Source organism: Bemisia tabaci, chromosome 7, assembly GCF_918797505.1.
Source record: "Bemisia tabaci chromosome 7, PGI_BMITA_v3".
NCBI lineage: Eukaryota > Metazoa > Arthropoda > Insecta > Hemiptera > Aleyrodidae > Bemisia > Bemisia tabaci.
In genome coordinates, this window is record NC_092799.1 from 43,657,348 (window position 1) to 43,671,242 (window position 13,895).

The 13,895-nt window shown below is 36.7% G+C and overlaps 1 protein-coding gene across 1 annotated transcript; it reads right to left on the reverse strand.

Annotated features, from left to right (window-relative positions):
• Positions 1-269: 269 nt before the first annotated feature.
• On the reverse strand, positions 270-7,644 carry LOC109035852 (uncharacterized). Its single transcript, XM_019049662.2, has 3 exons — positions 7,435-7,644; positions 5,677-5,770; positions 270-3,354 (listed from the first exon to the last, which is right to left on the reverse strand). Exon 3 carries the CDS (start codon positions 3,035-3,037, stop codon positions 1,526-1,528), a length of 1,512 nt encoding a protein of 503 aa, XP_018905207.2. The 5' UTR covers positions 3,038-3,354; positions 5,677-5,770; positions 7,435-7,644; the 3' UTR covers positions 270-1,525.
• Between the last annotated feature and the right edge of the window lie 6,251 nt (positions 7,645-13,895).

Consider the following 13,895-nt stretch of genomic DNA (forward strand, 5'->3'; position numbering starts at 1 on the left):
AAAATTAATTCAGATAAGTCATATATCACATATTGACGGCGTAAGTCCGCAATCACATACCTCGTTTGCGGTGTCTGAAAATCTCCGCCTGTTATTTTATTAAAGGTGAACAAATTGAAATCATTCCTTGAAGTTCATGCAGAATTTTCTTCGCACAGAGAAGAAAAATCACGGCAGTTTTAAAGAATTGCCGTTGAGTAGTTTTCCGTTTAATAATTAGAGTATGACAGGAAGTCTGTGACGTTGCAAACCGAGTTATGAGATTGCCGACTTACACCGTCGATATAGACTGTAAATGCAGATATAAATGCTTTAAGACGAAAACGGCCAAATGTGTCAAATTTTTGAGTTGTGAGCTTTCCAAGACTCCTTTTAGAATTTTACAATTTGCTTAATTTCACTTAATTGAATGCACCTTGATCAGAAAAGAACTCAAGAGTGAGTGAGCAACGAAGGACATTCCATTAGTCTTCATATCCTCTTTGCCATTTCCACAGAAAACTTAAGAAAATTAGAGAAACTTAGGACATACTTGAAAAGTCTGCACAATCGTAATATGATTTAAGAGTTTGTGCCTGGTTGTGGAGTATTTACCTCTTTTTTGCGCTTTAGGTCGCCTGCTGAAAAAAAGGAAATAGTGTTTTGCCATTCAAAGCACAAAACAGAGACATCACGCAACACTCCACTTTCAGGGGCAAAGCATAAATAAGGAGCTCAGAGGACAAGGCGAATAAGTGCAGTTTTTGCTTTTTCGAGAAATACGACTTACGAGTTTGAAGTTTCGAAATTGCATGGAGCCTTATGGCGAAAAGAAAGTTCAAACTGACTTTTGAGTGCTTAAAAAGTAGAATTTGGGAGAGAATTTTTCACAGAATATGCATTGAGACTAGTTTTACTTGAAATCATTGATAACTCAATTTTTCAAAAACTGCACTTATGCGCCTTGTCCTACAAACGCCTTAAATGAAGTTGAGGTTATGCAGGCTTGTCAGATACATCCTTGACTTCTTAAGTACCTTTAGTTTTTAGTAATCGGACGTTTTTGTTGGACAAGGCAAGGGAGATGCAAAACTTAATGAACACCCTTTGAATGTGGTGCAAATATTTATCAGATATTAGAAGTAAATGCGCTTCGTGATAAACTAAGAATGACACAAAGTTGGGTCAAAAAGCAACCTATGCCGTGAATTTTGAACCTTAGCTTGCTTCTTTCATTAGAGTAACATAAAAATACTTTGCTTTGTTTTCTTAGATTCGTTATACCTCCAAGCACTGATTAGGCAACATCTGTGATAACCTCATCGGGCAAAAAACATTCATAACATGCCCTTCCATAGGAGATAAACTTAAAACAGGTAGTTTGCCTAAGATTACTACAAAATGATCAGAAATAGCCAAAAAAACTAAATAAATAAAAAAAGAAACTGCTATCATTAAAAACTAAAAAAACTAATCAGATTGTACTCTGAAAAAACTTAAAAAGACTTGGGTAATCATTTGGGAAAAAAAACATAAGGCAACAGGTTTATCCTAAAACTACATTGTAATTATTGGTTACAATAAAATTTTCGATGCTTTCAAACTCACTTTTGATGAGAGAAATAGAAAAATGAGCAAGATAGGAAATATGCTCAAAGTTAATGATCATAAATCTCACCATTTTTGCGGATAATTTATTGGAATGATCTAAATTTAATTCTTTCAGTCGCTTCATAGGATTACAGTTGAATACAGACTGTAGGAATTGGTCGGTGACAAACATAGATGGCCTTACTCTTAGTGTCTCCAAATTGTGTGCATAATTTAAAATAAATTCTACAAAAGATGAGGGAAAGTATGACTCCCACACAAGTTTCCTCAATTTTTGAAATGGTTTGGGGGATAGCTGAATTGCTGGAGATTCGGTTGCTCTGTACTGCCAGCCTGGAGAAAATTGAAGGTTCTCAATATTGGGGCATGATACTGCAATGTTTACAATGCTGGTGTCACGCAATTCATGAACACCCACAAGACACAAAGAAGTGATAGACCAGCCTTTGACAGACAGAAAACTACACAATGGCTCTGTTATATGAACATCAGATCGCAATTTAAGACATTTAAGATTCTCTAATTTAGACAGGCACATTAAATTGGGCTCATCCGACGCAAACCATAGACTAAACTCTGTTAGATTTGGAAAATATTTACAAACCAGACTTAGTTCTCGATTACACCTACACACACTGTGAAGACAAGGTAGTTGGTAAGGGCAAAACTCTACTGAACTAGATTCCATTAGTTTTAAAACATCTGGTAAGGCACTGCATTCGCCAATATCAACTAAATTGGGTGACTTTGACTCAGTGAGGAGCTTGTAGTAACCATGGCGCGTTACTAAGGTTTCAAAAAGCTCCACCTTTTGCAATTCTTGACAAAGGACTAGGGATTTTACCGAAGCATCTGTGACTGATCGGGAATGGCTGACATCTATTCTACGAACTGATTTACAGTTTTCACAAATGGCAGCTAAAATTTCATCGGTGCAACGAGCATAAAAGGTGAAAGACACTAAGTTAGAAAATGAGTGACAGCTAACAAGGAGTGCCCTCTCTACCATGGAGGCTTCACGCTTCGAAGTAGGTTTGAAGTCACAGTTTAAAATTTCTAAATTGGACATCTCACCTAAAAATTCCAACAATAACAATTGAATAGGTCTTGCCCAAAGATTAAAACTCATTTTTTTCAACTTCGGATATGGAATGGCAGACAAAACAAGTTTCAAGATAGTTTCACACTTTGAGGAAATCTCAGAATTCTTCGTTGCGTAGACATGATACAAATTACTTAAGGCCATGAGCATTAACTCCGCAATCCTGTTATGCAACAGCCATGGTGTTCTGTCGTACAAAACTACTCTGAAATGTTCTGTCAGATCAGACGTTTCATCCAGAGTTCTATCATTTTTTATCATGAAATCACTAACATCATTAACTAATTTTTGAAGTGTTAAAATAGAAAGATCCTCCAGTGTCGGCACTATTTTTCTTGGAGCCATTTTTACAGAAGTTTTACAAAGGTGACGCTTCAACTCAACCCTTCTACTTGAAACCTTATTTCTTGATTACATTTTTCACTACATTAATGAGTTCCTTTTATACCTTAAATCAAGGATAAATTCAGGAAAAATTCAGGTAGGCATTAAATGACAGCCTTAAAAAATGAACATTAAACTTGACTTGCCCTGTGCAACCCATGAAGACAACCACTGGAGATTTTCCGCACTGATTATTAATGAATTATTGCTGTGGAACTAGGAAACTGGCAAGCTTTTTCAAACGGCTATACAGGTGAGCATTGCTAGCAAATCAGCAACTGTAAAAACCAAAAAATAAGTTACATCAGTTTCAACAAGACTTACTTCCTCTGCTCCAAAGGCGGAGAGAATCAGTGGGGGGCCAATCTATGAAGACGGTTCCTTCAAAACTTTATCATTAACTGATGAGTTTCTTACTATAACTAGTAATGTAAATGCCAACACAATTAGCAATCCTGTTTTTCAAGCAAACCCTTTTCCCGCCTTTTTATGCAAAGGCATTTTTAAACACTGTGTAGGTATAAAATTAAGACAGGCATATAACTTTCCAAATTTTTAGATTTAGTACATCAAGTGTGATGATGGAGAGGAGATCAATGGAAAAATTAAATTAAACCTCAGGTCAGTATGGAAAACTGCTTTGTTTTCCGAATTAATTCTTGTATTTACACTGAGAAGTTCAAAAATAACTGCGAAATATGATGCTGCAGTGCTTTTATGAATACTTCAATACCTAACTTATCACAAATAGATGGAAATCATATTTTCTGTTGCTGTTCAATTTGCATGGATCATAATTTGATTTCAGTATTGTAAGAGCGGAGGATTCGATGTTGGAGCGATTTTAGCTGTAACCTGTTTAGGTTAGAATACATAAAGTTACCAATAGAGGATAGTTTTTTACACGAAATGACCAAATAAATCAACATTCTAGCAGACATATTGTTATTGTTATCGATTGTCAATTTTTCTAGACTACCCAGATTATTAGTGTTCAAGACATGCTTAAAAAAGGTATTAATACAGATATTTTCTGGGTTCACTTCCAAGACTTTTAAATCATAAGCATAACGCAATACAAATTCTGCTGGAGACAATGACCCATTTAGACGCCAATGAAATTTTTGTAGTTTTTGAAATGGCTTGGGTGTTAATTCATTCACAGGATATTCATCAGTGTCAGAGAACTTACAGTGATGAAATTCAAGTACTGCTAAATTAGTGCAGTGTGAGGCAATAAGTAACAAGTCTGAAGCTTTTAAACAAAAAATAAAGCCTAGGCGTAGTGATGTGATTGAGGAGCCACTAACTAGTAACAAAGTTTCTACAGGATTTTTTAGAAGACCAGCTGCAGCCATGACTGCAGTTTTTACAGATGTGTTGTGGCTAATATTTATGCTACAAAGACTCTCCAAATTGGATAAGTAAAGAAGATCTGGCACGTTGATACTGTCTTTGAACTGTGTCTCAAATTCTTTTAAGAAGGGAAAGTACTTGCAGATTAACATTAAGTCGCTTGGGCTCACATCAAAACACTGCAAACGTCGCAACTGATAAGTTCTAAATGGTTCATTTGCTATTAATCTGAGAATTTGAGGTATAAAAGCACATTGACCAATGCTGAGTAAATTTTCAGATTTTGTCTCAGTGAGCAATTTATGATAGCCATATGAAGTTACTGATGTTCCATTCAGTTTTATTTCTCGTAACTTTGAAAATTTAACTAAGTGTGCGCAACTATTATCAGTAACTTTCCATGAGAATGAAATTAAAATTATTTGAATAGATTTACAATGTTCACTTAATGTAGCAAGAATATCATCAGTACAAATAAAGTCCAAATGTATTGAAGCTAAATTCACCAACAGATCCAAGCTGTTTGATAATTTCTCCATCACTACCGATGGTTCCTGCCTCGTTACAGTGCAACAGAGATCTAACTTTTTGATACATTCCATTTTGTCTAGAAGCTGGATTAGAAGTGATTGAATTGGCTTGGACCAGTCTCCAAGTTTGACATCTGTTACTTTTAAAAATGGAATAAGGGTCACTATGATTCTAAAAATGGCAATACCTTTGTAATATAACTGAATATTACTTGAACGTACACCTGATGAAATAGGTTTAAAAAAACGTTCAGCAGCATTTAAAATATGATGAGCAATTTGGTCATGAAGACACCAGGGTACTTCATTGTTTAGGTGAACTTGCAGATTTTCAAATTGTTTAACCAAGTTATCGAGGGGCCTATCACGTTTCAAACTTTTAAAGCTAATTTTTAATATGTATTCTTCAATTACTTGCAGAGAAAAACCTTTCAATCCAGGAAATTTTTTCAGGTCCATTTTGCTGAAGACTCAGATCTTTTTAAATTACAATAAAAGAATCAAACTAATTGAAGTTGCTTCGAAATGAACTAATTCATTCTTAGACATGATGGAATTCAAGTGAAAGAACAGGCTCCTTTTTTTTTCTCATCCGATTGAAATGAGAGATAAGCAAGATTGAAATTAAATCATCCAACGAGAGGACTGGAAACTTTGTTTTGTTAAACAAAAGGATGATTTTGAGAAGCCTCAGTCGGCTGATAAAGAACTTACGAAGAATTTAAAAAATGGGTGAGGATGGCGGTACAACTGCTGGTATGGACACATCCAGGGAGACTATCACATTCTCGTTAGAAACATTCACAACCTGTGAAAACAAAGAATTAAAGCCAAATATTAGCTGATGCAAATAAGGTATTGCCTTTGGCTATGACTTATAAATGGAAGAAAATCAGTAAAAAATTGTTTAAACTAAAACAGACTTACTCACGAGCACATTTTTACAAAAGAAAAAACTCATAAATAGTGAATTTTCCCTTTCAGAATTACTCTGCCAGACTCACCGACAAGAGTTGAAACTTCTATTTGAAGCAGAATCAAATTATTAATGCTATTCATCAGTGCCAAAATGATAATTTTAGTCCATTTCATGAAACCTGAGACTTTTTATTCGGCATTAAAATCCATAAATGGCAACGCATCAGCCTCGGATGCGGTGACCGTACCGCTCGCCGGGCACACTCTTTTATTCAGCGACGAGAGGCCCGCAACCCGTCCATTGTGAGGGTAGGAACAATGGGCATCCTTGATCCCTCCTCAGAGACCCCTAATACCCGAACCGAAATTTTTCCCCGTTGAAAAATGCATCTTTTAGCGTAGTAATTCAGGCCCAGTGGAAGATGGTGAGGAAATGGCACTAAAATTCTGTCATATTATCTTAATTTTTACCTAATAAACAGCATTTTGCGGCAAATCGCGGTCGTACGCAAATGCCGTAGATGAGGTAAAAAACCCAGATAATCGGACGGAATTTTAGTGCGTTTTCATCAAAATTTTTTGCTGGACCTAAATTTACACGCTAAAAGATGACTTTTTCAACAGGAAAAAACTTCGATCCAAGTACTAGGGGTCCTAGGGAGGGACCATGGATGCCAATTGCTCCTACCCTCATAACAGACATGCTGCGGACCTCTCATCGCTGAACTAAAGAGATTGTCTGGCGAGTGGTCCGGTCACTGCATCTGAGGCTGATGCATTGCCATTTACGGATTTTTATGCCGAATAAAAAGTCTCAGGTTTCGTGAAATGGACTATAGTGTCATTGCAGTAGAATTAATGGTGTGGATCCAGGGTGATAAATTACAAGGAATTTCAATTACTTCATGAGTCAATAATTTATAAGTTGATACTGTGGAATTGATTCTATCAAATCTTGGTCATCAATCCTCTACATATAACACATGACGATAAACTATCTCAAACCTTATTGATAACTGAAAAGTGCCTTTGCGTTCCCTCAGGCTCATGATTAATTTAGGTAGTTTCTCGATGGAAGTGATAAAACAATCAATTTATACCTCACCTATTCTGATCATGGATCACTGCATATCAATTTGACTGTATCTAACTATGCATGAACAAACGCCTACTGAAAGCCTAACCTCACTAAAAGAACCGACAGATCGATCTTGAGTTCAAATTTTCAGGTTTCCACCATAGAAAGGTTGAGCAATGTGTGCACTCAAATCACTGACAAATCAAGTCTCTTGAGATGAGGACTGATAGCTTTTCGATTTCGGTTTGTCAATTACTGCATGGAAAAACCCATGGCTGCTGGTTGAGATCCGCACATAGTCTCTGTCATATTTCTATATAATCTTGGCCGAAAAAGTCTTTCAATGGCATGGAATTTTTGGTAAACTGAGGTACTTAATAGACGTAATTGCTATTAAAATACGGTTAGTATGAATGAGATGGAATTGCTCCTCTCGGAGGCAAGCGAGGCTACAGATTGAACTTCATGAAACTTACGGGAATGGTATGAGAGGTGAGATTTGTCTTTATTCGAAGCTGCTTCGTTCCGGCCGATGGCGATGTGGAAAATCTGACAGCACTTGCACTTACACTTTACGACAGTAATGCAGTAAAATGAAAGAAAATAACTTTATACAGAGAAGTCTTGCTCAGCTTGCTATGAGAATTAGAATTTACATGCTAACGTAAACAAAACACGAACAAAACAAAACATGGGGCTGTGCGCGGTGATTGGTTGATGCTGCCTGCAGTATCGGTAGGAGTGGGGGGTTACTTGCATGTGGCGCCGCTTTCTGAACTTTACCGCGAAAGTGTGATTAGGGTGGGAAATCCTATCAACCCCGGTGGATGCCAAGCGGGGAATAGGATTAATAGGAATCGATGGAGCTATGGAGAAACCAGCGATTTATTCTGCCATGCTAAGGAAGAACACCGCATGAACATTCGAGAGTTGCCATGTTTTCTTCGATAAAAATAAATGTTTATTCTTGAGGAAAGTTATCAATATTTTTCCTGGAAATTTTCAAATTATTTAGAACAAATTACGAACGAAATTTTCTGAAAATTGGAAGAAAATTGTTCATAAATATTCCCGTAAATTCGTGATTTATCAAATGAAATTTGGCAATGCCTAAGGGCTCATAAACATTTTTCCTTAGCGTAGTTAACTTCCATGTTTGGTCTTCTCTGTGCGAGGAAAACTCGGAAAATTTTAAGAAATGATACTGATTTGTTCTCCTTCAAAAAAATGTAATGGTACCGGAGATTTTTAAAGACAAGGAACGAGATATACGTGGTCTGGTAATTTCACCATCTGTACCTGTGTATATTTTTGGAGCTTCGTGACCTTGCTTTCCAGCACTATTCTACCACCTTGTTACAAAACAAGAAATATACACTCTTCCGTAGAAATAAAAGTTTTTCGTGTTTTCACAATTTCCTAAGAGCCTCTTCTCCTTAAATTTTTTGGAATGCAACCCTCCCCTCTCCTCTTTTCATATTTTTACTTTACTTTATTTTATTTTCCAGTCAATGCTACCAAGGATTCCAGCCGGCGGCGCTTAGCTAACGTAAACGAATAAAGACACATTGAATCATATCAAGCACAAGAGGCGTTATTTTTGAACATGAATATCGGTGAGTGTATATGGCACGTCCATTATCTGATATAAGCTTCAAAATGTACATAGGCATTCGCATAGAGCATTCAAAATAAAATTTTTAAGTTTTAAAATCAACCGATTCACATTCACTTTAAATGCCCATATCATTACATATCTGTCCTTAGAAAAAATCAAGGGAAAATCTATACTCTGCATAGGCAAAACATTTTAGTTGTTTAAAGTAGTTGCACGAGGTCTAAGTAAACAGCCGACATGACATCGCGTAAGCTGGGTGCAGCGCGTCAGGAGAATCAATGGACTATCTCAAAGTTCCTTCAATTAGTTGGGTATGCAATTTGATCTCCGTGGAGTTAAAATAGTTGCTCGAGATCGGCGCACGGCGCTCTTTGTTCTTTTCAATCCGCCGAGCCATACTGCCGTCTTATTACACTGCGTTGCTGAGGAAGAACCGGAACGTAGTGAGCTTTTAGACGTTGCCGAATTTACTTTAATAAAAGCCGAACTTTTAGGAAAATCGTGACTATTTATCCTCCAAGTCTTCAGCGAATTCGATCCGTAATTAGATCTAAATTATCTGAAAATGTCGTGAGAAAATATTTATAATTATTTTTAAAAATGAACATTTTATTGGAGGACAATTGACGACACTCGATTGAGCATATGACGCTCTTCCTCAGCTTGGGAGTACACAGGAGTACCGTGTGAACATTGCGGTATTGCCGAATTTTATCTGATGAAATACAAATTCACTTAAAATATTAGAAATGTTTCACTTTGATTTTTCGGCAGTTTTTTTTTCGCAATTTAATCTACTCTTAACAATTTCAAGGTAAAATGCTCATGACTTAACTTTAAAATAGCCATAATTTGCCATGGCACTGTGAATCAGCCAAGGAATTCTTAAAAAAATATTGTATTCGCTGGGTTGGTTTGGTGGAGCAACAGACTGACTGTTTAGCTGTTTTTTTTTTTTTTTTTTTTTTTTTTTTTTTTTACCAGGGTAGCAAGGGGTTACTTTCATGAGTGATCTCTTCTTCTTTCATGTTGAAAACAGGATGCAGCCTTTAGAAAAAATATAGGATGTAAAATATAATAATTAAAAATAACGTTTTCTAATATAAAATGATTTCGTGGACAATTTTTACAGTGGTGTCTCATATCCATCCGGGATTCCAGTCAAGTTTTCTCCTCACGAATATCGCTTTGCGGGTGGTTTTTCGCTTTTTTTCGTGTGCAAAACTCTTCTATTTCTGATCAAACAAAATTCAGATAGGAGCTCATCGGAATATTTTGTTTACCTACTTACTGTTCCAAGGAGAAGTATCTAGAAAACTTCCGATCAGGCGAACTGGTTGGGCCGAGCCATGTTTCGGTTCATTGTACCTTCGATTTGAATCTTCAGCTTAACTCCTATCAGCATTGTATCAATGCCGTTCTTTCTATTATTAAACATAACTCTCGCATGTATTGATAAAGTGCGTTTTGGTAGGTCTTCTCTGATTATTACATCACGGCATAACTTGCTCACAGATAGTAACCAGTACAGATCGTCAAGTCGGCCGTTCGTGCCGACCATTATTTGCATAATAATAAATTGTAATAACCCTTACTTATTAATTACCTACGTTTTACGTTTTCACAGTTCCTAATTATATCTGGTTATCGCACTCTGCTGCCTTACAAATTAGCAATTTTTTTTCTAGCGAAAATTAGTGTTTTGCGGGGTTTGATTCGCGCTATTTGTGTTTGTATTTTTTTTGGTGATTTGTATGTCAGATGTGTGTTTATTATGTGTTTTAACTGCAGACATTCTACGGTGCTCTCGGATTTAAACTTGTAAACTTTCTTTGAATGTCTCCAGTTTTACATAATTTGAAGTGGCTTTTTGCAGACGTGCACATCATGCAGTTCGCATCTTTTCTAATTCGCGTTTGTTTTTTTTCTTCTTTTTTTTAATTCGCAAATGATTTTTCTCTTTCCATTTCTAAAAGTCTGGTCCTATGCTGTTGAATTTGAATTCACACTCTCCTCACAAGATTAATCCGAAAATAGCGGGTAATTCCGAAAAACTTTCAAAACGCTTGCTTCTCTCTGAAAATTTTCAAGACGCTTGGTTCTCTCTGAAAACTTTCAAGACGCTTGGTTCTCTCGGAAAACTTTCAAGGGCAATTAAAAGAGATTTCTGGTTTGAAAGTCTTTCAAGATGATGGCAATAAAGAAGGAGCTCAATTTGGATAATCCTCGAGAAAGTTATGTTCGCCCGGTAAGCAACTTGTACATTCATCCAAGTTTTTTGTTTCTCGAAACCCATGATCTAAACAGGGAAACATTATTTTCCGGACGGACGCCAGAATATTTATGTCCATGTTCCCACGTAGATGTTTGAAACGAAAAAAGTTGCAATTCTATGCAGAAAATTGGGATTTTTTTCATCATAAAATTACAAAATTTTTACATAAGTTGGGATTCGCAGCTTCCATCAAATCGCAATTGCCCGGAAACCAGGACCGCACATCTTATCTGATAAAATCGTTCGCCCTTTAGACAGATTCTGGGGGATTAGGCTAGACTAGTCGATGAGTCAACTGTTATGGTCTAATTTCATTACGTGAACGCAGAAGAAACACGGGGTAAAAAAACACTAATGTGTGATCAATTTTCAAGGACAATTATGTAATTTCTCATACGATTTTAAATCGATTAAAACGCGTAATATCCAAAATCTAAGCTCAGATTCAGATTCCTCGTGAAAAACTGATGCGATTTCATGCATCATATGGTAGAATAGCGTGAAGGAAAGAGGTTTAATGACGTATAAAAACACTAATGTGTGATCAATTTTCAACGACAATTATTCTGTAATTTTTCCTACGATTTAAAATAGATTAAAACGCGTAATATCCAAAATCTAAGCTCAGATTCGGATTCCATGTGAAAAATTGATGAGAATTCATGTATCATATGTTAGAATAGCGTAAAGGAAAAAGGTTTAACGACGCGTATAAATTCTGTCATACTGCCCCTTTTAACTACGCCGCCGCGCCGCGCTCGCTGGTCGCCCGAGATGCAACCGAACCAATATTGCAGCAATATTGTCAATATTGAAACAATATTGTCATGTAAATATTTCCTTAAATACACTGCAGAAATATGTTGACAATATTGCTAAAATATTTCATGACAATATTGTAACAATATATTTATAAAAATGTTTTAAATATATTTACAAAATATATTTATGTAATTACTTTTAAAACAGTTTGTAAAATATATTTACAAAATATTTTAAAATTATTTTAGAAATATTAGTTTAAAAATATTTGTTTAATATTATGTTAAAAATATTTTATAAATATTTTTGTAATATTTAAAAATTAATTGCTAAAATGGCAAAAAATGGTTTGCGATTTCTGCAATTTGCTTTTTTTTGCTAAAATGCCCACCCTCGTGGCGAGAACGACAAAACAATTTGCAAAAGTGGTAATTTTATTGTGCGAAAATGGCAAACTATACTTTTGCGAAATTAACATTACTAGTTTATGCTATTATGGCTAAAATTTTTGCTAGATTTTCAAAATGTTTGCCAAATTAGCGTATGGTTTTGCTCTGTTTACCAATTATTTTGCGGAACTTACTAAAATCAATCGCTAGAAAAAAGAAAGGGGGGGGGGGAAGAAAAGACAAAAAGAAGGGAAAAAAATAAATAACATAACATAAATACATCGACATAAATTCAAACTAGGAAAAAGCTCAAATAATTAAAACTGGAAAAAGACGCAATTATAAAAAACAGTAATTTGGTAAAGAAAAAAATGAGAGAGAGTTAAAAAAAACGAAAATTTGTAATACATGAATAGGAATATGTTGAGTACAATTAATAAAGAATTTGAAACACAAATTACAGGATGAAATAAAAAATAATAAATAAATAATAAATAATAAATTCTGGTAAAATATTATAAGAATCCGTCAATAAACAAACATATTACGGACTCAGAGGCCTGCGATAGTTAAGAGATTGAATTTACGGGCCCATCTACATCAAGCCTGGCTGGTCTGGTGGTAAAGTACTGGACTTCGGATATCAACTCCACCCCGAGGCGTGGGTTCTAATCCCGACTAGGACGGCGCGGATTTTAAGGTCAGTAACAACTCTACGATCCACAACCTGGACGCATGTGTACATTAGAAAGAAAATTAGTACCAAAGACGTCTCCTAGAGTGCGCGCACACGGATATGGAATATGATAACCTCATCGCAAGTAAATATTTTTAAAATATATTATCAATATTACCTTGAGGGGAGGCGCCGGCGCTTAGCGATCGGTTTCGTCCCGAGGAATTCCTCACCACGATAAATTCTTATTCTTCCTCCTCCGCTGACCCACTGAGCACTACCCATGTTGCCACGTTGCATTCAAACGCTCGAATCAGTATGCCTACGTTGCGTCTCTTTCCTCCACGCCGCTATGCTCGGGTATGATACATGAAATTGCATGGCGTGCGGTGGGTTTAGTGACAGGGCAAGCTCTAGCGTTCGCCATCCAGGGGGGGGGGGGGGGGGGGGTTAACGTAGCCTCTTTCCCCTCCTCAGGGAGCCTCCCTAGAAAATTCTTAAAATTTTACTCTATTTGCTCTGTTTTGCGGATGAAATCTGATGGAACGTCTTGAAAAACTGTGGTTTCATTTCTTTCTCTCTTACTTATGATTTCGTTTACTCAACTTGTTTCGAATGTTATTGAGCATTGGAGGACGGCTCCATGCTCTTAAATCCTAATTTTGCCATGCCACTTATTTGAGGTATCATAGTCTTTATTCTATGGCATTTAGAATTTTTTGAGTTACTTAAAATTCCCCCAAAAAACAGCTTTCTGCGTTTAAAACATGATTGTGAATTGTCTAATTCATCACCAATAGATCCAAGTGAGCGACATTTTATAGAATTTAAGGGCATTTGCTCCGGAGGAGCAATTACAACCGCGACGGAAAGAGGGAACAAGATAGCGCATCGGAGGCAGAAGCAGCGCGCTGCGGTGACGGGCCAAGAGATGGCCAAGAGAAGCGAGCTGCGATCGCGCAGCGAAGGGCTCGGACTCGGAACGTACCGCACTCCCCGCCTGCCTTGATTCCGCCGCTGAGCAGTGGCGCTCCGCTCAGCTGATCGCAAGCGACTCTCCAGCGCATGAGTTGGCCCGTGTTCAGGCCGCGCAGCGCGCTGCGCCACCTCCATCCTCTCTGCCGCTTTCCTACTTTCGTGGCTCTATACGTATTTCTGTCTCTTTCTCTTTCTGTTTTTAATGCAATTTACTTACTGAACACCTTATAAATTATATT